At 39.1% G+C, this 24,246-nt stretch overlaps 1 protein-coding gene across 1 annotated transcript in view; it reads left to right on the top strand.

Moving 5' to 3' along the window:
• Window positions 1-24,246, top strand: part of PKHD1 (PKHD1 ciliary IPT domain containing fibrocystin/polyductin) — a 629,203-nt gene that overhangs the window by 173,881 nt on the left and 431,076 nt on the right. Inside the window, 7 exon segments of the mRNA XM_021937365.2 lie at window positions 3,734-3,944; window positions 4,359-4,516; window positions 6,837-7,028; window positions 9,966-10,091; window positions 12,594-12,650; window positions 12,893-13,023; window positions 23,494-23,606. Of these exon segments, the coding sequence (XP_021793057.2) occupies window positions 3,734-3,944; window positions 4,359-4,516; window positions 6,837-7,028; window positions 9,966-10,091; window positions 12,594-12,650; window positions 12,893-13,023; window positions 23,494-23,606 (988 nt within the window).

Genomic DNA, 24,246 nt, shown 5'->3' with positions numbered 1-24,246 from the left:
GTTTACATATTGAATATTATATACTCACTTGGGCATATGTCTGATGGGAGTTTACGAGTGATTGCCTGGAAGGCAATGCTTAAAACAGTTCATTTGAACCACTATGAATTGAATGTTAATTATGTGTCCAGTGCTGTGTTAGGAATTGTGCCAAACATAAAGGAGACATGAGGCAGGGGCACAGCAGTCATGGTGCCACCTGTAAGTTGGAGAGAGAAGACACATGCACTGTAGTAATTTCAGGATGATTTAGTGCTGAGATTCGTGGGACTGACTATTGGTTATATAACTGAAGTCTCCCCAGGCTACCCTGAGCCTGCTCAGCCTGTGGATATTTCAATAGTGATAAAAAATTTTACTGTCTGTGGCCCCTGACTCACACAAAACCTTCTCCCCTTTTTAGCATTTCTGCTTGCTTCTAAGTGTTCTCACAATGTGTTTTCTGTGAGTTCATCTGTCTGCCTTAGTCACCATGAGACATCTTTCATGTTCTTTTCCTCCTACTTTGGCTTCTTGGTCATTGTTCTCCATTCAGGAAGGTAGTGGGGGCTGCCTCATCCCTGCATCTACTGCTGGTACCTGCCATGAGAGTACTGAACACATGGGTTTGAAGGTTCAGGCTTTCATTGAAAACCCCTAGGTGTGGGAGTGTGCTGTGCCCCATGATGAAATGTGGCAACTGTCTCTGCATGCTGCTCAGAGTCCCACCTGATCAACTGGACACCAAGACTCTGGGGTGCTGGTTTCTCCATCTCATTTGTGATTTTATGCATTCAGGATGTATTTATGGAACACTTATTATGTGCTAGACACTGTGAAAGGCATTGATGTTGTCACGGTGAACAAACGTAGGTATGGTTTTTGCTGTTGTGTTTAGTGGGGGAGACAAATTCTAAGTATAGAAATAGAGGCCAAATCGCAGTTGTGTTAAGTGTGAGAAAGGAGACAGCCATGGTGATATGACAGATTATGATACAGGGTTTGTCTTCTCAGCAAGTCTTGGAGGCTTCTCTCAGGATTACGCTCTAAGAAATGCAGCAGAGTGAATTGGTGAGAGAATCTTAGGCGGGGCAGCATCAGGTGACAAAGCCATCTGGAGAGTTCCTCCAAATTCTTCCCTCAGGTTCAGTCATAGATCCTTGTGGTCAAGAGAGAGGGCCTGTATCTGAGATTGATGCCATATCTTCTCTGTCATCTTCTTTTCTCCCATCTGTTTCTTTGTGCAAACTTCCTCCCCCACACAAAGCAGCTCAAATAAATGGCTCACAAGCTACCCAGACATGCTTGGGAATGCCTAAATCCCAGAGGTACATCCAGATTTTGCTGAAAGAATGATCTCACGGATCACTACAAGGTCTGTAGGAGGAAGTGAAGATGAAGTGTGTTCTGAAATTCATTGAAAAGATCGGGTTTGAGTCGTGCTTTAAAAGGATAGGTGAAGAGAAAGAAGCAAGGACACGAGTGGAAAGGACAAAATTGACAAAAGATTAGAGGCAGGATGATCCTGCTAAATGAGAATAGGTAAAGAGATTGGGCTTCTTGGAACAGAATTTATTAAGAAATCAGAGACCATAAAGTGGGGTCACATTATGGAGAGTCTTTAAAGTCGAGCAGGAAGTTTGGGACTTTGTTACTGAGTATTGCAGGAAAATACTGCAGATTAATGGATAAAGAAGGGATGTAATTAAAATAACTTAGCACAATTTCTTTTGTTTTAAAAAAAGGACATAAGGAGGAATACTTAAAGGAATAAAAGCTGTTTGTAAGAGGGTCTAGCTCAGATAATTATTACAATAGTTTTAAGATGATAGTACTCATCTAAATGTCAATACCTACTATGTAGCTAGAAATATGAGCCCAACACTCATTAAACACCCAGGCTTGATGTTTTAACCACACACATAGAGATGTTATTTTTGCAATGAGAGTGAATAAGTTATAAGATAGTTTCACTGGTTTCTAGAGGCTCTGTCAATATTTAAAAAGATGTAACTTTTTGTTAATAGTTAAAAAATATACTTCAAAAATTATCTGTGAATTTTTTTTCATCCATTCAGAGTTGACCATTATTTATAGGAGTAATTAGTTGAGATAGACCTTTGTGGTCTCTACTGTCAGTTCTGCCATGTGTAGCTTGCATGTTGATAGTCACATAGTAGGTGTTTGTTGCATATTAACTGAGAATTGTGAACATTGATCACAGAGTCTGACAACATTTTGTCTTGGATAAACGTTTTTCTATGCTTGGTAGAGATTTTTCTATGAAGACATTCAAGAACGGGTTATAAAAATTCACATATATATGCATATACATATAAATACATCTTATTTCATTTTATTGTTTCCAAAGGTTAAGATATACAAACACGAAATAAAATTAAAATTATTTTCTTTTGGGATGATTTATGTCTTAATTTTCACCTGCTCTATAATTAGAAATTTTGAACTCTGTACATTTTTTAAGACAAAATTATTGCCCAAGTAAACTTCAGAAATTACAACATTAACCCAGAGACCTTTCTAAGCCTAGAACAACATTATTGGTACAAGCGCTTATGCACAGAGAGACCAATAAATAAAGAGGAAAGTTTAAAATAATTTGAAAATGATTTATTGTCGGTCACCTCTGTAGTTAGAGATTCAAGTATTATTACTTTACTTTAGTACAACAAGGGAGGACAGTAACTTGCTGCAGGCTAAAGGTAAATTATCATCTATTGCAAAAGAGGAATGAAATGTACTACAGAAAGAAGAAGGAGTAGGGAGTAAGCCATGTGTTTTCTGAAGTATTCAGATAATGCCTTGAAAAAAATCTGTGCCTTGACCCTTGCTGGAAAAGACCAGAATAAACTGTGAGACAGATGATCTTCTTGAATTTTTGATAATTAGAGATTAGCGTGCTGGTATGGGGATGGTCAGGTGGGTAAATTGGAGTGCAATACAAACGAAGTTATCTAGAACCACAAGTTGCCCTTCTTCAACTGCATTCAGCAGTCTTATATTAGATAGGTCTAGTTTTTATAGTTTGAAGGGATCATTTAATACACCAAGACTTATGACAACTCTTAAGAGATAATTTTTGTTTTCCACTCTATTTTTGTTATTTGTGAAGTCTTCATATTGGAAATTAGTTATGGAGGTCTATGTCAGAAAGTCTAGTAACCACTTATTTTTACTTGGAATAAAAAAGAGGTGGTAAAATTTCATCCTCAAACACAGTGTGACACAGAAAAGGAAGAGAAAGGATTAACATACACTTAGGGTCTATTATGTGGTAAGATCCAAGCTAGATGTTTCTTAGATACTATTTCATTGAATCTTTCTGAAACCCTATGATGGAAGACCCTGCTACTTCTGTTTTTAACTGAGGAAACTTAAGCCCACTCATCAAGTTTATTACCCGAAAGAATAGGGTTAGAATATGACAAGACCATGACTCAAATATAAGTGTAGTTTGACCACAATTCTTGTGCTTTTTACACATTGCTATTCTCTATTCTGGATTACTTTTATTGACTTCTTTTTATAGATAAAAAGAAAACTAATGTCAAACAAAATAAAACAAAACTAATATAAAAAAAAATTGGTGTTTATCTATCCTGAAGCTTGCTTTTCCAGATCTTATTTTATGGGATTCTTTGGCTAAATAACATCACATTAATTAATGATTAAATTAATCATGTTTTGATTAATGATTAAATTATCTAGACAACTTTTCCTCGGGCTGCTTTAGGTTCACTACCAGAAGTTATTGTCACCCGTCTTCGAGCAACTGCCCATGCCCGAGACACAGTGTTGGCTTTAGAAGATGCTGTGGACTGGCACCCTGGGGATGAAGTTGTCATAATCAGCGGAACAGGTGTTGAAGGTGCCAAACCGATGGAAGAGATTGTCACTGTGGAAACTGTGCAGGATACAGACGTCTATCTTAAGTCACCTTTGAGGTACTGAGTGTCAGCTTGGCTAAGTTGACGTGGATGAAGATGAGATTTTAACTGTGTTGGAGTCTGAACATTTGTATTGGGGTCTTTCAATGATATATTTCTTCTGCATTAAATAATGCTAGACATTTGGACAAGAAAATTCAAAAGCATGAAATGTTTTGAAGATTTAGACTTTGTAAGTTAGTTTTTCTTGTGAGTCTCTAGAACTTCTGTCTTACACAAATGATTAGGGCAACGATCAGCATAGTTTCTAATTTTCATGCACTTGTGTCTATAGTTCACTATTTGGTTTTGAGTTTCTAAAGAAACATGAATAGATCCCCAAAGGAAGAATTATGTTAATCTAGTGGCTTATTATTCCTAGTAAGATTTGGAGTGATGTCCTCAGTTCTATCATCCTCTTTTTTTCCCCAGATATTCTCACAACTTTACAGAGAATTGGGTGGCTGGAGAGCACCATATTTTAAAGGCCACTGTGGCTCTGCTCAGCAGGAGTATTACCATACAAGGAAATCTCACTAATGAGAGGGAGAAGCTGCTTCTTTCATGCCAGGAGGCCAATGCTCCAGAAGGTAGAAGAATATTTTGTTGGAAAGTCCAGTGAGCAAAAAGAATATTCTTACTGTCTGATGATAGATGGCATTGCTATGGTTGACCTGTTTCAAAATAGAATAGGCCCTTAACCTTTGGATGCCAATAATTTTCTGTAGTTTTCAGAATGTTCTTGATTGTTATTTCATCCTCCTCCCTGCCCCACTGCCCAACACCCTTGTGAAAAAGATAGACAAAAGACAAAAGAAATGAAAGATTACTGCTCTGGGGAAAATATTTCTATTAAAGAACTCAATCTGAAGAGTTGAATTACATTTCATTTCTGGGTTCAATGTTGAAATTCCAGGCCACTTCTAATATTTTTAGGAAAGTCATATGCCAGAGTTCTGGACTCAGGCAGCACATTCTTACTGATTAGACTTGTAGGGCTCCCCCATCCCCTTTTCGGGATTTGTTTTCTGAGTGAACTACCACATACTTTAGGTAAGTGGTGGAAAAAGTCAATTTATCTTCTAGTAGAATAGCAGGCACTGAATCACACTGATGTGCCTATTAAGCATCTATTTCAGGGATGGTTAGTTTAGTAGGTTATGTTTTGGTTTCCCAGGCTGTAGGTTATGAGGCTTTCACATGTTGTGAAGACATCATTTGTCAACTTTGGTCCAGGATGGTGTGGGTGTCAAGGATGACTTCCAGGCATGAGCTCTGGATGGATGATGAGGCTATTTACTGGGATGGGAAGGGGAGCAGGTTTTGGGGTGGGAGAGTGGCAATTGTGAGTTTAATTTTGTATATGTCATAACTGAGATGCCAGGCCAGCAACTGTGTAGAGATGTCTGGTAATGTGTGGAGCCTGGAAGAAAGGTGGAGGCTGGAGTTAAAGATTTGAGTTGTGTCTAAATATAGGTGCATGTGAGTATAATGTCATGTGGTTGGGTGTGGAGAGTTGTTAGAAGTAGAGAGGGAGTTTGACCTCACCTCCCTCCCTACAAATCATCTACTCACAAATGTGTCATTCTAAAAAGAATGTTTGGATAACAGTGGGTTCACTTCCATCAACTGCCCAACTTTATCTATTCTGCAGAATTGGGATCTACATTCTTTTCAAACTTCCTTGGTGTTGTGAGATCATATTTTGCCAAATATTGCATTTGATCATGCTGCCAGTGAGACCATGCTTCTAGGTTTAAGCCACTATAAATCTGTTAGCCTCCAATGGAAAACATCCTTGATTTCATCACAAATCATAAATATAACTACAATATTCTCAAAATAAGCCATTCCTTTTCTGTGTGGGGCTGGAGTGTGGAACAAGGTAGTTGAATTTAATAACACAAGGCCTGTCCATTTGAAAAATCTTATGGATCACTGGCACAAATAATCAAATTGTGATAAGGCATACAAATATAAATATCTCTTCATTCACCTCTTCTCTGGGTGTTAGCAAATGACTGGATTCTGAAATTTACTGTGGTATGATATAGTGTTTTATATTATTGGTGCTTCTTTGGATCATTAACATGAAAAATCTTTATTATTCAATTGGAGAGATGATTTATTCTCCAGATTAGTTTGTACCACCAAATGCCATGTATCAGCAGAAGGTGCCCTGGATATCGAGGTCACAACATTTTGGTAGCAATAGTAGTTGTGTGTGTTCGGTCCAGGTGGTTTGATGCCCTCCCTAACATTCATAGCTGTGTGTGTTAGTTCAGGTGGTTGCTGTCCTCACTAGCATTTGTAGTTGTGTTTATTAAGTGCAGGTTGCTGCCGTCCTCACTGGTGGCACAGCTGGGGAAGTAGGTGTTGGTGCAGGAGCTGCTCAGTTGCTTCTCTGAAGTCCTTTGACATTTCTGTGTTAGCATTATTGCTAAGCCCCCAAACCATAAAACAGCACAGTAATGGGGAAACCTCATTGGACAGCTTAAGATTAAAAAGTGCTGTTATTATATTCAGTGCTAGCATGTCTTTCCTACAATTATCAACCACAAGAAGGTCATTTTATTGCATATTTCCTCCAGAGGATCTTTTGGATTGAAATAAGCATCTGTTTAGGTTGGGTTTGTGGGTTATAGTCTGACTCTTTGTGACAGTAATTAAGATGATTGATTTGGGAGTTTCTTGAAAAATAGAATGAAGGCAACATCATGTCCTGTTTATCAGATCTTTTAATTAATAACCTACAGAGGAGAATCAAAGAAAAGGGGAAATAAGATTATTAAATGAAATAAACAATAATGGTTTTTTCCTTGGTGCTGACAGTACCTTTCAAACTGGGAGATTTGTCTAGAAGCATGTTCTACATGCATTAGGTTCTCTGGACTTTATTTTGTGTTTCAGGTAATCTGCAGCACTGTTTGTATTCCATGAGCGAGAAGATGCTGGGATCCAGGGATATGGGAGCCAGAGTGATCATTCAGTCCTTCCCAGAAGAGCCCAGCCAGGTCCAGTTGAAGGGAGTGCAGTTTCGAGTCTTGGGGCAAGCCTTCCATAAGCATCTGAGCTCACTCACTCTGGTGGGAGCTATGAGAGGTAAGGGGGTCCAGACCTAGGACTTTCTCATGTTGCTTTCTTCCATGTTTAAGGCACTACATGCATGGGGGAATGATAGATGATATGTGGAATTTGAGGGATTTAGAGATGGATAATTGTTATATTCTAGGTCTGTGGTTCCCAAACTTTAGTATGCCTAAACAAATCACTTGTGGAGCTTATTAAAATTCAGAGTTATAGACCTTACCCCAACAAATTCTGGTCTAAGGTAGGCTTAGGAATGTGTATTTTAAATATACAAACCTTTTGATTCTGGAACAGGCAGTCCAAGGAGTTCACTTTGAGAACTATCACTATAATATAGCACACGAGAGTGAACCACACAATCACATGTTTTGAATTCTGTCTCTACCATTTACTAGCTTTGTGACTACAGGTGAATTGGCATTACATTATCAACACTGTGGGAGTCCAGACACTTCTATGTAAAGTTGTCCTAAATCAGAGGAATCTTTTGCCTGGGGAAATGAGGGGGAATGGGCCGAAACCCAGGTGCTTTTTCTGGGAATGAGGAGTAGATACATGTGCAGATCTTGGCCAGACATGAAGATGTAAGAAGGGAGCAGGAAACACCAAATTCAGGTGAGAACAACTAGGCGAAAAACAAGATCAGAATCAGAAAAAGAGAATATGACCCAATGCACTGACAGAAGTTCTAAAATCAAAGTTGAATGTAGGAACATCCAGGGCAAAAACTCATTACCAAAAGCTGATATGCAAAGAATCACAAAATGGGGTGCAGATGCCAAGTCACGAGGACAGCAACTCCATTTCTGAGTGATCCTCCCCATTCATCAGCACTTTCAATACCCACACATTCAAGCTTTGCCTTCCTTAAAGAGGTGGTGCTCCAGGGGTTCAGAGGTGCTCCAGTGGTCCTGACAAAGGACATCAGGGCATACTTTGTTCAGGTGGCTCTTGAGAGACACTAGGATTCTAACAGGTAATGGCAAAGTAATCCTTGAGGTCATTGAGGGCAGGATTCTGATCAGCCAAAAGCAACATTTTCCTTCATTTCAAATTATCTGTATGCTAAAGAAGTCTATTTATTCTAATTTTTCCAATCTCTTTTTATTTATTTGAGTCATTTAGGCGGATGGCTCCCGAAATGTGCTTTGGATCGATTAGTATCCTTATTTCCTTCTCTCTGGTTCTTTGGTCAGCTGTATATAGCACTGCAGAATATTTGACATGTGGCCAATTCAATAAAAAAGAGGGTAGCAGTCACAAATAAGTTATCAATTGAACATAAACAAAGCCCTTCCTTGATGAAATTTTACCTAACCTATCTCTCCCACCTCTGTTTCAATCAGAGTAGCTGCACATTCATCTACTTTTATAGATATTTTATATTTTGGTTTTAGTTTTGAAAAAGAGTTCAATGCTTAAAAATAAAAGTTTGAAAATTACTGCATTAATACATTATTACCTGTAAATCCCTGTTAAAATGCAGAGGCTAGAAACTTTTGGAATACTCATCAAGGAATTTTTTATTGTTTAACACCCTGAAGCCCCTCATGTCCGATGCGGCTAATTACTCCCTGCTACTAGAGTTAGAAGGCATTGGGATCTTTGAACAGTACTTTAAAAAATATTTAATTTAATTTTAAGTTCCAGGATACATGTGCAGGATGTGCAGGTTTTTTACATAGATAAATGTTGCACAGTACTTTTTAAAGATTCACCAATCCCAGTATTCTGCCCTTAGAGCTACACAAACACATCAGTACTTATTGGTTGTTCACATGGTCAGGCATATTCTGTTTGGGTAACATGGTGAAGATTCTGTGCAGCACGGGCAGTGTTTTCTACAGAAGTAGATATGGATGGGTTAATTTATTGGGATGTATCCTTGATGAGTAATGTAAGGGCACCTAGTAGTAGGAGAGCTGAGATTGAGGGGAATGTGGAGATCCAGTGTCAATAGTGATGTTAAAGTTGAGAATTTTTTGGATAGTCCCAACTTTAAAAGTCAAATTATTCCATAAACTAAAGTAACTTTTCTAATATCCCAACGCTTGGCATCTGTATCTTTCTTACTACCTAGTAATAATAAAAAGTTCCCTTTTTAGGATTTATAGTTTAATTATTCAAATAATGAATTTTTATTATTTTAATGTCAGTTTCCTCCATCAGAATGCAAATACACGAATGCAGAGGTTACTTAGTTTCATTCATTTTTATGTTTCCAGCACAATGCTGTGCCCAATTCCTGAAACATATAGTTGATAATCAGTAATTGTGTATTCATTGACTCATCTAGGCCTCATAACCAGATTTGGGGATCATAGAATATGCCTATGAAACCAGTGTAATGATTTTCCTAATTGTCATTTTTTTTTTTTAGCATAGTAGAGGATAGCTTCCTCTTTAGTTTTATAAACCTATCCAGTTCAAACGTGAGAGTCATGATCCTCAGGCCAACCTTTGGCCTGGCTTACAGTTAGGAATAAGGGTCTCTGGCTATCTTGGGCCAAGAATATTATTGCCTGATAAATTATAAATATTAATTCATAGCTCCAGGTTTCAAAGATCAAGGCTGGCCCATAAGCAGTGCTCTTCATATTATTCTTGACTTCTCATCTGTTGTATTGTGATGAGAGCTGATACCAAAGATGATGGCCAGTTGGAAATCTTGACAGCCATGAGTTCTTTTATTGTTTAGACACCCTTTGTCTTTCTCAGATTGTTTTTTTTTTCTAACACTTGATTGTTGAATTTCACCCTTTTCATTATTGAGGCCCACTGGTTTGAGTTACCTATTCTCTTGTTTTGATTGTTGCTTCTAACTTCTTATCTCCTGAGTTTCATTATTGTGTGGGAGAATGTCTTTAGCTATAGTGTAGCTTCCTTTAAATGTGGTCAACAGAATCTCAGCAGCCATTTCTAATTTTTACTTTATTCTTTCCTATTCAGAGTCTTTCATACAGGGCTGCACAGTGAGGAGCTCCTTCAGTAGAGGCCTCAGCATGTGCGGGACCTTGGGCCTAAAGGTGGACAGTAATGTATTCTACAATATTTTAGGTCATGCACTGCTAGTTGGTAAGTAAAACAAGCTTGTTTAATTTCTGCATTCTTGAGTAGGACACAGTTTTTCACAAAGAATTCTCCCCAAATTTGTAATTCCCAATTTATAAAAATATTGGCCTTATGATCACTGGAAATGGGCTATAGTAAAAAATTCTAAATTTAAATGTAGTCACCACTGATTGGCTTACTAAACTTTACCTATAGGATACTGATTTTTTAAAGATTAGGTCAGGTTAATAAGTATATAATGGGAAGTTTTAAAGTTTTCTACCAGTAATTTTCACAATAATTCTAAGTCACATATATATGACTTTGTGTAGTCTTACAGACTGTCAAACTTGGTGTTGGCCAAGGATTTAAAAATCTGGAATTCTCTTCTTAATAGAATTCAAGCTCCTGTGGCTTGCTGAAGAAGCCCATGTTTCAGAATCTTCAACTGATCACCTGTATCTCCTTCTGTTTCCTAAAATTCATTCCCCTTGCAAAACTCAGAATTATCCTTAAAAATCTCAAGTTGTATATGGCCGGGCGCGGTGGCTCAAGCCTGTAATCCCAGCACTTTGGGAGGCCGAGACGGGCGGATCACGAGGTCAGGAGATCGAGATCAGCCTGGCCAATATGGTGAAACCCGTCTCTACTAAAAATACATAAAAAACTAGCCGGGCGAGGTGGCGGGCGCCTGTAGTCCCAGCTACTCGGGAGGCTGAGGCAGGAGAATGGCCTAAACCCGGGAGGCGGAGCTTGCAGTGAGCTGAGATCCGGCCACTGCACCCCAGCCTGGGTGACAGAGCAAGACTCTGTCTCAAAAAAAAAAAAAAAAAAAAAAAAACTCAAGTTGTATCATATCACTTATCTCCTTTGAGTTTCTTATTGCTTTTAAAATAGAATCCCAAACTTTTCACCAGACTTAAAAGATCCCTTCAGTGATTTTTGTCTCTATTAACTTCTGTAAACTTGTCTTGTTCTTTTTCTCTTCCTAGTACTCTAGTGATACTAAAATATTTTATTTTAGTTCCTTCAAAAGATCACACTTTTTCCTTCCTCAGGGTCTTTGCACAAGCTCTCTGGCTCTGTTCATGCCACTTACTCTCCTCCTGCAAGATCCTCTCTCCCAGACAAGTCCTTCTGTTTAAGCTCTTTAAGTGCCAATCAGTACTTCTTAATTTAAAATTATATACCACATTTCTGGTCATCTGATTAATGTCTTTTTACCACCGGATTTCTTGAGGACATTGTCTCCTGAATATTTAACATATTAACTAGTGCATTGTAGATCTATTAGTTGAAAGAAATGAATGAATTAAGGAACAAAGGGCCTCTAGTTTTATCAGAATAAAAAAGTAAATCAGAGTTTTTCACTGAAAGTAAGAATATATTTAACAGTATTTGTTAAATACTGTTTGATATTTAATTCTATAGTATTATCAGTGGGAAAATATATGTTTCATTTAAGAACAATCTGTTGAGATAAAAGCTATAAAAGTTCTATTCTGAGATGGAGACTGTCTAGTGAGAAAATATGAATCAGATACATTTGCTTTAAAACACACTCTAGCTCTAAAAGACAAAAAACTAAGGGTAACTGAGGTGATCAGGTGCAGAAAAATCTTTTGATTAGAAAAGGACAGCCACCGGGAAGTCAACTAACAGATGTAGGATTGACTTTGTTTGTTCCTACGTTTGTCCGTGCAAGGGAAAAGGTGAAACATCAAGGAGAAATTGAGAAAAGTATCCTAACAGTATTACCTTAGCAGAAAACAATTATGTGGAATAGATATTAACTATGTAAGGAAGAAAACCTGTAGGAGGAATTTAACCTTTAGTGCTTGAATGTTGTGAATTATAAGCTTTTGACATCTATTGTATTACAAGTCAGGGAATTAACATTTTTCTTTATTGATGTGTGGTAGGTAAAGCCCTTAATCTCACACATAACAAGTATGCAAACCCAGACCCATGAAATGACATGAGGAAGCCCAGATACTTCGTAATGAAGGGTTCTTTGGGGCAGATCTTTATTGATAGCACTTAAGTGACTAATTTCTCTATGTAGCATGGCCCAGGCCTGCTCTTCTATTCTCTTCTATTCCAACCTCAGTGGTTTGGGTGTGAAGGTCCTAGATATTATCCGTCTTGTTCCTCTAGGACATTTCAGATCTTCCAAGGGAAGATGAAGGCATGCAGATAGTAGGTTGCCAGTTTGAACAGCTAGGAATGGGATTGGTGTTGACACAGGATATGTGGCACTTAACAGTGGAGATAGTCACTTAGACTCCTCCTCAAAAGTAAAACAGATCTATTTTTCTGTTCTTTTTATTTAAAATGAACTTCTGAATCCTGATACTCTAGAACTGAAGAGTTCATAAGAGCTGTAGCTCTTTCCCTAATTTACAGATAAAAACACAAAAACAAAATTAAAACAACCCACACCCAAAGAAGAAGTAGTGTTGCAGCATCTCTTGTTTTCCTAAGTGGCATAAAATATACTCAAGTAACGGGGTCTTTTGTTCTCAGGGACATGCATGGAAATGAGATATATCTCTTGGGAGGCAATTCATGGAAGGAAATATGGTAAATATGTAAATTGATTTTAAATCTATTACATTGTATTTAAAATTGTCATATATTTTATAGACAAGCCTGATGGCAAAATGTTGGGTCCCTTAAGTTTATTGTGCATACTAAGTATTTTTTTTTATATATATATATGAAATACATATGTGAACTCTGATGCGTATTAGTAGAATCAAGAGTGTTGAGTTGTGTACATTTCAATTATGTTTGTGGATTCTCTGGGTTTGTTTAAACATTAGACTGGTCAGGACATGGAAATATAATAAGAAACAACGTGATCATCCAGGTTTCTGGTGCCGAGGGACTCTCCAATCCTGAAATGTTGACACCATCTGGCATCTATATCCGCAGCCCCACCAATGTTATAGAGGTAAGATCTTCAGATCCACCAGGAAGACCAGAACTGAGAGGGCATAAAGTTCTTTCTCAATCAGGGGTGTCCAACCTTTTGGCTTCCCTGGGCCACACTGGAAGAAGAATTACCTTGGGCCACACATAAAATGCACTAAGGCTAATGATAGCTGATAGGCTGAAAAAAAATTGTAAAAAATACCTCATACTGTGTTTAAGAAAGTTGATGAATTTATGTTGGGCCACATTCAAAGCCATCTTGGGCTGCATGCTACCTGTGGGCTGTGGGTTGGATAAGCTTGCTCTAAAAGTTCTTTAAGGTGGCAGCATTAGTGGTGGTGTGGTATGAAATGTTTACTTGCTGCATATTTGTATCAAGAAAATAATGTATAATTTTGCATTAAACAAGTTCTTTAGGATAAAGATAAGCATTCCTCTCAGGATTCCTGGAAACACTTTTTTGAAGTAATAGGTAATGGAGCAAAACAAAGTAGATATTGATCGTTTCCTGGTCATTTAGATAATGCAAACGAAAATATCTCCCTGAACTATCAACTCTGGGTGCTGATTTATGTCTCTCTTGATTCCAATGCCAATTTCTTATTAAACCTTCACTATCTTACTATGTTAATGTGGCCATATTTTGTCCTTTAGCAGTGTTCAAAACTGAGTCATGAGTTGTATAAGGTCATGTCAGATTCCAGGAGGATGAAGTACACTTCAATGACCTTGAGTTTTAAATCCCATTATTTAGTACAACTTAACATTGGTTTCTCTTGGTAAATTTCTGTTTAAACATTTAAGAAATTAATTTTTTTGGGGAAAATGTAGCTGTAGACCTGAGTGAACAAGTGCATCAGAGTAGTGGCAAGCCATTTCGTTTCCTGTTTTCTAATTATTTTATCCCATGGATCATCTATCAAAAGAGTTAAAAGCCTCACTCTTCCAGGAAACTCCTCTGAGCATCCACAATGTCATTATGCTGAGTTTCTGAGGAACTCGGAGCATGAGCTTCTTTCTCACTGATCTTCTGTTTTTAATCACCTTCAGCTGAATAACCTCTAGTAAAAGTAGTGGTTATCTCGTCAACCTTCCTTAGATTCTTAATTACGTTTGTTCCAAGCATAGCACTTACACGCCATTTTAGGTGCCTAATGGGAGTGGCTAATATGCCAGTAAGCAAAGGAAGCAGAACTACATGGACTGTAGGAACCCAGACCCCAGACCTAGGACAGCTGGAGCTGCATTTAACTTGTTTGGCCACTACAGGCCAAAAATCCTCCTAATGCTTCTTAGGATTTTTCTTTGTTGTTATTTTAAACTTTTACTTTTAAAATAATTTCAGACTTACAAGAATAAATAAAAGAGTTCCTATGTGCCCTTTCTATGTCTGCAAGCTTTTGGGCTTAAGAAACCATGTTTTTGTGTACTTTTCTGGGTAGCATAATGTTGACTACATCAAATGCCTAGAGGAAGGTAAACCCTCAGGGTTGCCCAGCTCACCTGCTGTGTGAAGCTGGAATGTCCTTGTCTCTCTGGGTAGTATGTGGTCTTCTGGACAGGAGTACTAGCCATTGGCTGACAAGAAGAAGGGTTGAGCTGGCTGCAGGTGCAGAGAACCAGAGGGTAATCGGAAAAGCTGTGAATTGCATGAGTCTTTGCAAAATGACCTGTAGAATAATACCCAGTCAGCAATAGAAAAATTGACTCCACAAGTAGCTGCTTGCTCTCCCTCCAATGCTTTCCATTTCCCTTCATTTACTTTCTTACTCTTGTATCCACTTTTCAAAATTAGAAAAAAAAATACAATACATGTGTTTTGAGAATGGAGTTTTAGTAGGTTAAACAGGTAATGTAGATTCTTTAGGTATATTCCTGACATATTCGTCATTAGTGACCTTAAAGTTCTAATTCTATTTTCATTAGCTTTTAGACACTAGCACAATGTCTAAAACATGGTAGTTGCTCAAAAAATGTATTTAATATAATGAATGAAGGTATAAATCTGTAACCAAATTATATGGGGGAAGAAAAAGGAAAGCAAAGAACAAGTTCCAAAGTTCTAAAATCATTTTGATGACTGAAAAATAAGTTTAGTCAGTGGAAGCATTTAGATTCTGTTTTGGCTATCAGCATTAAATCTTGCAAAGTCTAGTCCAGTTTTTCAGTTGTGCCATTGGCTTTCTGTTATTCAGTCTTTTTTTGTATTCTATTGTCTGTGATGTGCCATTAGTTAAAGACATAGGTGATAACTGGGCATATATGAAGAAAACCTATGCTCCCTAGGTGGGTCTCAAACTCTTGGTCTCAAGTGATCTCCCCACTTTGGCTTTCCAAAGTATTGGGATTACAGATGTGAGCCACCATGCTTGGCTGAGTTAGTGTTTCTTGTGTCCTGTATGGATGATATATGGAGTACTTTGAAGAACATATTTTAGAAATACACCTTCATTCCAAAGGGATAATAAGGAGGCTTCCACAATAACAAGGTGTGTGTGTATGTGTGCATGTATTTGTGTGTACGTGTACAATATGTGGAACAGAAAGAGATGTGATAGAAAATTCTGATTCAGATTTTTCTTTATTTTAAACTTGTAATTTTAAAATAATTTCAGACTGATGAGAAGCTGCATTAAATAAGGTAATTCCTATGTGCTCTTCATCTAGCTCCCTCCAATGATAACATAACCATAACCATAGTCATGGACCTGTACCAAGGCCAGGACATTGACTTTGGTATGATAGTATTAATGAAATCAATGCATTTATTTAGACTTGAAGAAGATGGCCTAATGTTTGGGCAACCAACTCTGAAAGCTAAACTCTCTCTCCTCACATACCTGAGTCTGACCTTGAAATCTCTGACCTGGCAGGTAGATAGGCAGGGGATATGATTCTTAAGTCTGTGCAATGGTTTGTGGTTTTATATTATTCCTAAATTGCCCTGATGCAGAGCCAGGACCAAACTCTCAGTCACAACGTAAGGAATTCACCTGGTCTTGCAGTCAGTCACCTTTGCAGTTCACTTACCTTCAACCGGCATGATGCAAATAAATTTCAAGTGTGATATTCCTTTTTAGTTTTGATAGCCACAGGTGGTCTGCTTGTCTCCCTGCCCAGCCTGCAGCTGAGGTGAGTCCAGGGCAGTTTCATTGAGAAGCATAACCTGAGCTTTGTACCTTCTTGCCAGTGAGGACCAATGAGTGGTATGCGCTTGAGTCTCCAAGGGCCTGTGGCATTCCCTGGTGTATTTCTTAAATAGGCCTTTGCCATGCTTTCCAAAAGCAAGTTGGTGGTGGTTCTTTCGTGCGTCACCTGTAGCTTCTTAGAACACTTCACACCCAGGCTGTCTTCCCTCAGCAACTCTAGCACCGGAGTCTCGGACTCCTTTGACAGGAGCTCCTTGTTATCTGTCAAGAGGCTGCGTGTTTCCAGAAGACATAACCTATGTGAACCTGTTCTCATTCCCTCTGGCTGGGAAGTCTTTGCTCTCAAACAGCAAGGGACTGCCCACTTCCAGAGCTCAGAGTCTCCCATGTTTATGTAGGTGTTGGAAATTTCCTATGACCAGACCCCTGTTTAGGATAGTCCGTGGAAAAACTCTGAAGAAGAGCCCTTTGGAGACATGCATTTAATTTGAGGAGAATTTGTTCTGGTTTGTGAATCAATTTTGTAAGGAATTCTGTGTTTAAAGGCCCAACCTCAGTTCTCAAGCTTTCCCCACTCAATAGGTAATGCATATTTAAGAGCTGCCTGAAGGGTTAACTCACTTTTTTTTCTAGTGACTATAGATGTACACCTCAAGGAGCTGGCTTACTTGGGCAGTTAATTTCTCTCTGGAATTTCTCTTGCTTGAATGTCCATAATACATTGACTTCCGCAAAGAATTGATTTCCACACAAAATTCCCTGCTTGCCTTAAAACCTTCCCCGCAAGCTGCCAGCTGCCTGCATAAATATGTGGTTTTTCCTCATGAATCATTTGTAGCATACACAATTGGAGTTGAGAGTAAGAAGGGCCAGGAAGGAATGTGATCTGACTGTTCAAGTGCTTCTTTTGTAAGAAAAGTGAGCCTTATCAGCTAACAGAGGACCAAAGTTGCAGTCTCCTGCCCACCTATAAATGCACTTGGAAAGTGTTTATATGTGATCACCCAGATGTGCCATAAATGCTAATGGCAGTAGGGCAGATGATTCAACAAACCCATTTATTCAGGGAAACATGTGATTTCTGAGCATCTGGCTGGCAAAGGTGATGAATAAGGTTGCAGTCCTTGGAATATATTTTTGAAATGTAAGAATCTTTTCTTTCCTCATAAAATCTTGATAATGAAACAGCATTTTCCTGGTAATGAAATAGAGCTGTGTGGACAAGTGAGATGATCTCTTTTAGCCTCCAGTCCACATTTCTCATTGTATGCTTGCAGACAAGGTGGGTGCTTAAGAAGCCCCCTTCTGTGGCCCTCAGTTATTATGTACCTCTGACCTTTCCGCAGGTTCATGGGTACAGAGAGACACACCTAGAGAAGGTGGAGTTTCACTTCCCTGGTGAAAGTTTGTATTGTGTAATCATGACTGAGAACAACAGCTGTGGTATTTGTGTATCTGCAAGGGCTGAAGAGATACAATGGACACTCATATTTGCCAACTAAGGGACAGTGATTGTTCTTGAGGCCAAGAAGCAGGAGTGCATACTCTGTTTTCTAGCACAAGAGAAAAATTGAGATAGCTGATTTAATGCTAATAAATTTTTTTTTAGTGGGAATGCCTAATGCCTCATCTAATAGTTTTAAGTGATATGAATAGTTTCCTGGTAAAGACTATTAAAGTATTCTTATTGTAATTAACCATGTTTTCATATTTAGGCTTGTCTTTTCATCAAAATTTAGCGATGGGATACTGGAAAATGGGTGTGGGTTATTTTGCTAATATGTGACTCCAGTGTAGACTATAGACCAAGGTTTCTCAACTACGTCAACATTGACATTTTGGACTGGGTAATTCCTTGTTATTGAGGCTATCCTCTGTATAAGAGCACCCCTGGTATCTATGCACTGAATTCCAGTAGCCCTCTTCTCTCTTCTTCATCCTCCCAAGTTGTTACAATAAAAAATGTATCCAGAGGTTGTTAAATGTTCCCTAGAGAATAAAGTCATCCCTGATTGACAACCAGCACTCTATTCTAGGCCACCCTAAGACCATTGAAATCTTAGAAATGGACCTGATTCTTTGAAGTCATGTTAGAATCTTGGATAGTGATTCATCTTAATACTCAATGTGGTCTGACTGTTCAAGCGCTTCTTTTGTAAGAAAAGTGAGTCTTATCAGCTAACAGAGGACCAAAGTCGTAGTCTCCTGCCCACCTATAAATGCACTTGGAAAGTGTTTATATGTGATCACCCAGATGTGCCATAAATGCTATGGCACTAGGGCAAAAGTCACTTTTGGTGAGTACCCTGTGGTAGGTGAGACATGTGATTAGAATTCTAAGTGCTTTTAGGAAATTGGAGAATTGCTCAGACTCCAAAATAATGAAGTGCAGGGGAGACTGGGTCAATTAGTCCACAAAGGAACAAAACATCCTGTAACTGAATGAAAAATGAGGAAGAAAGGGCTGTCTATTTACAAATACCCAGGGTAAGAACCTTTGGGACCCACAGTGAATTGAAGCTAAAGCTAAACAAACAGCCTGGGGCAATTGTGTCAGCATGTGCTGGCCTCCCTGACCAGGTCCTGGCTGCTGCCTGCTGGTCAGGCTTCCAGTGTCAGGGGAACTCTGGCCCTGACTCACACTTCCCCCAAAATTGAAGGACTCCAGGGGTTGAGGCATTGGTTCTTTCTGTCACACAAGGCAGGGAATTGAGCGTTATTGAGTTAAGGGCAATCTGTTTCAGTTTTCTCCCCCGTACTGTCTTTGCTTGGCTGAATATATGTGTGTGTGTGTGTGTGTGTGTGTGTGTGTGTGTGTTTTCCTTGTGGAACATGTGGTACATTCAGGAGGGAATAGGGTCTTTAAATTCTTCTCCTGTCGGGGGTGCTGCTATATTATCACTGCCAGTGGATCATCCAAGTTCAGAGAGTTACACTTAATAATACCTAAAGTTGGCCAGACATGGTGGCTCATGCCTATAATCCCAGCACTTTGGGAGGTCAAGGTGGGCGGATCACCAGAGGTCGGGAGTTTGAGACCAGCTTGACCAACATGGAGAAACCCCATCTCTACTGAAAATATAAAATTAGCTGGGCATGGTGGTACATGCCTGTAATCCCAGCTACTCAGGAGGCTGAGGCAGGAAAATCACTTGAACCCAGGAGGCGGAGGTTGCGGTGAGCCAAGATCGTGCCATTGCACTCCAGCCTGGGGAACAAGAGTGGAACTTCATCTCAAAAAAAAAAAAAATAAATAAATAAAAAATAAAAAAAAGAGAAAAGAAAAAAGGAAAAAAAAAAACAACAACAAAACACCTAAAGGCCTTTCATTTGGAAATTAAAGTCAATAAAAATATTAGTCTAGAATGACTGAAGCCATAGGATGAAATGAGTTTACTTAGTCTAAAGATAAAGAAACACAGAATAGCTACAAGTAAAAGAGTATGGAGTCCTCACTCTCAATCCATCTTTGCTGAGAATGTAGTAAAACTCCCCAAGCTGTGTGAAAGGCTAGTGCAAGACCCTGTCCTTGGATAGGTCAGAACTTCCTCATTAAATTCTAACCCTTGTCTGCATCCAGTCCATAGCCCTATTGTCTGCACTGATAGTAGATGACAACTGCAGATAATCTTAGTCTTTTCATCTGTCATTGCTCAAAATTCCTGTGTCAGAAGCCAGTCCTCATCAACATGTCTGAGCCTTAATAACACTTGATCTCCATAATGCTGAAATTTCAGAACCCTCGTCCTCCTTAAATGTACTCTTCAAAATGTCATGTCTTCTTCCTACTCTTGGGAAATGTCCCACACCCCTACCCATGTATCTCTCTGTGCACTCTAAGCTGTGCATGCTTTTTTCCCCATGTGGTGAGAATGAGAAGGATTTTACATTCTCTGGATTTGGGGTGTGGAAAGAGCAACTCCTTAGTTAAATCTGGCCTGCAAAATACTCTCCAGATTTGGAGGAATCAAACACTACCCCCGGTGCCTTAAGGATTAATTCGCTTTTTTTTTTTTTTTCTGGTGACTATAGATGCACACCTCTAGGAGCTGGCTTACTTGGACAGTTAATTTTTGTCTGGAATTTCCCTTGCTTGAATGTCCATGATACACTGACTTCTGCAAAGGATGTTGTTCAATATGTTGTCTCCACTATTGGGGAGGTCACAGCAAATGCCTGTTCTGCCCGTGACCTGGTGACTAGACTTCGCCTTGTACTCTCTTGTTTATGTTTCTTCACTTGCCTCCTATCATTGGGCATCCTGCCTTTGGGTCCTACCTTCATTTCTCTACTCTAGTCTCTAACTTTTCCAGGCTTGGACTTGGATGGAGCTGGCTCTGACAACTATTTGCTCTGTGACTTTGGGAAAGTTACTCAACATCTCTGAGCTTCAGTTTCTTTGCCATGAAACTGTAATAATAATACAAAACTCATAAAACTATTATAAAAATGAATGAGACTCTAAAATCCAGTACCTGGAGTGTAGTGCCTTCTCTATAGATTTTCACTGTGAGTGTTATTATTCCACTCCATCATAACTTAAAAAAATAAATACTTCTAAGGAAAAGAAAAAAAATCCAACATAAGTATAACTTGCACTGAGCTGGGCAATGCTTTCGCTGGGTACCTAGCAATGGATTCTCTCCCTGATTTCTAGGTCTCTATCCTCCTTCAGTTTTCAGCAGTGGCTTCCATTTGCAGTGGGTTCCCAAAGCAACTCATGGCAAAAAGCTTCACCAGGAAATGGTTTTTCTAGTGTTTCTCTCCTCTTTTAATGTCTCCTAGGAACGTTAGTAACCCTTAGCGTTACTCTCTCAATCACCTCTAGAGAGGCAGTTCTCAAAATGGGGTCAAAATATCACCTGCAGCAGACCTATCGGAGCACCCTGTGATGCCCAAGAGTACAGAATACTGTCTCTCATCCCTTCCTCATCACCCCCCTACTAAATCAGAATATCTGAAAATCTTTGCCTAATATACCCCCAGGTAAAGGCTGCTGGATAAAATACAGCATATCTGGTCAAATTTAAATTTCAGATGGTGTTTGGGACACACTTATACCAAAATATTTTATTTTTTATCTGAAATTTAAATTTCACTGGGCACTCTGTGTTTTTATTTGCTAAATATGACAACTCTACCAGGCTGCACACTAAAGTTTAAGAAACTGTTCCAAGGCGATGCTCACAGCATAGTCCCCACTGAGCCCTGCATAGAGGGCTGCACTGAGTATTGTTTTTTAAAGAAAGGCATTTAATGTCTTGTTGAGTGGCACAGCGTCATAGTCCTTATGACTCCCCATTCTCTTTACTGTGACCCTGCTGCCAGTGTTCAGGATGAGATCTCCAAGCCCCATAATTTGTGTTCCCAGGATTGAGTGACTTTCAAGGAGGACGATCCAGGCATTCCTTGTCTCCTACCAGCCAGGCCATGGAAAACCCCCAGGTGATCAGGGATGAATCATGTGGGAGCCTTGGAGACTCCCTTCATCCATGTAGCACAGGGCTTACGCCTCAGCAGCCTGTTCCTTAATTTCTGTTCTCCAGGTAGACATGGGCATCTTGGCTTTGGACAGCCACTCAGGCTGAGAGAGGTCAGATGCACGTGGGCACATAGGAAGTAGTCTCATGGCTTGATCGATTGGCCCTTCGTTCCTCCCACTAATAGCATCACTGCAGCGCAGCAGCCTGATAGGGCCCCTGATTTTTCTCAGAGTTCTTTCTCCCTGATGGTAAAGAGAGGGCTTGGGATTCTTAAGATGTGAGAGTACTGAGAGAACTCAGATGTGATTCAGGAAAGCAGAAATAGAAACTTTCATAGAACAGCCAACATGTTATTTACTATGTTGCCTGTAGTTGAGGTTGCAAATTCAAATACTGCAGAGACTAGGCAGGCATCATAAATGAGTGAAACAGGAAGGGTGAGGACTGTGGAAAAATGATCCACAGTCCAAGAAGGCAGGCCCTTCTTATCTTCAGCTGACCCGTAGCTACCTCACAGGAATTTGGGCTCAGAAAAGCTGAAAGTCTGAATTTTTTATTAAGTCTCTTGGTTTGAACATGTTGGAAACAAAAAAATGTGAACATTGGGTAGGCCAAAAAAAACAAAAAAAACAAAAAAAACCAAAAAAAACCACATCTGTATACAGTCTTAAACCTTTAGGAAGTCAGTTTTTTATTCTGTCTTAAGACTATATTGCATAGGGATGAACATATTGTAGGTACTTCATTGAATTTATAAAGATAACCTCATTGTGTTCAGTTTGATCAGAATTAGATCCCCAAACTCATATGGTCCAACAGAGAGAAGTCAGATTTTATATGAACACATAAAATACATGAAATTATTTAGATAGTAAGACCTATAAAGAAATATCAAGGTGAATTAATAGTCTATTCAGGACAAGAGCACTTCAAAGAGATTAGAGCTTTATTTGAAATCAGTCACTTTGTCTTGGAACTAAGTCATGACTGGTCCAATCATGTGACCTTCAGCCCGTAGACAAATCATTGATTTGTTCAAAGATCCAGAGAGAACACATTGTGTGGGCTTGATTTCAAGGTATACCTTTGCCTTGGAGAGCTACCATATACTCTTGCATTCACCAAAGAGTAGAGTCTTAGATGTCATAAGTAAACTCACTGTGGGAACATAGAAGGAGGCTTGAACATGAGAAACCAGTTATTAAGATGGGCAAATTGCAGTCTAGTTGAGCTGGCTGAAGGAAGAAGAATGACAATATTTTTATTAGTTCATTCTCGCATTGCTATGAAGAAATACCTGAGGCTGGGTAACTTATATAGAAAAGAGATTTAATTGGCTCATGGTTCTGCAGGCTATACAGGAAACATGGAAGCATCAATTTCTGGGGAGGTCTCAGGTCTCAGGGAGCCTTTACTCACAGCAGAAGGCAAAGCAGGAGCAGGCACCTTACATGGCAGGAACAGAAGCAAGACAAGGTGGGGGCCACAAGGTGCTGTACACTTCTAAACTACCAGATCTCACGAGAACTCACTATGGTGAGAATAGTACCAAGGGGAACAGTGCTAAACCATTCACGAGAAACTGACCCCATGATCCAATCACCTCCCACCAGGCCCTACCTCCAATACTGAGGATTACAATTCAACGTGAAATATGGGCAGGGGGACAGATCCAAACCATATCAATATTTTTGTTCCCAAAAGGAAAAAAAGAATAAATGAGTCTATAATAGAGTTTTAATGTACTTTGGCAGAAAGTGAATATAAAAGTGGGATGAGCACAAACAAGAGTCTTTCTTTCCAGCAACCTTATCATACATGGGGTAACTATTTTTTAACTCTCTCTAATTTCTGTAGGGGAACAGAGTGTGTGGTGCTGGTTATGGCTACTTTTTCCATCTCGTGACCAACCAAACATCACAAGCTCCACTTCTTTCCTTCACTCAGAACATTGCACATTCTTGTACCAGGTAACTTTGGGGATACTCATCTATATTTTGGCTGTAAGTCTTATGATTTCACATTTTTCTGTAGAATGCTCATAATGAGAGCACTTTTGGCATTTGTTCAAGATTTGGTGATGTTCCTGTGTATTTTCTGAAACTGCTTTTTTGAGGTATAATTGACATACAAAAAGCTGTTCATATTTAATGTATACAACTTGATGAGTTTGGAGATAAGTGTACACCCCTGAAACCATCATCACCATCTATGCCACAAACATCTATCACCTCTGTCCTCCAGCCCTCTTTATTTGAATTACTATTATTACTGTAAGAACATTTGACACAAAATCTGACCTCTTAGCAAAATTTTAAATATAGAATACGGTATTGTTAATTTTGCTGTATTGTATACTTGGCATTTTGCTGTACAGTATATCTCTAGGACTTATTCATTTTGCATAGTTGAAACTTTGTACCCTTTGACTAATACTTCCCATTTTCCCCTCCTCCCAGCCCCTGCCAACCACCATTCTACTCTCTGCTTCTATAAGTTTGAATATTTTAGATTTCTCTTTTAAGTGATATGATGTACTATTGCTCTTCTGTGTCTGGCTTACCTCATCCAGCACAGTGTCCCCCAGGTTTATCTGCATTGTCACAAATG

This window comes from Papio anubis, chromosome 6 (genome assembly GCF_008728515.1).
Source record: "Papio anubis isolate 15944 chromosome 6, Panubis1.0, whole genome shotgun sequence".
Classification (NCBI taxonomy): Eukaryota; Metazoa; Chordata; class Mammalia; order Primates; family Cercopithecidae; genus Papio; species Papio anubis.
This window is presented reverse-complemented; position numbering and strand designations above follow the sequence as displayed.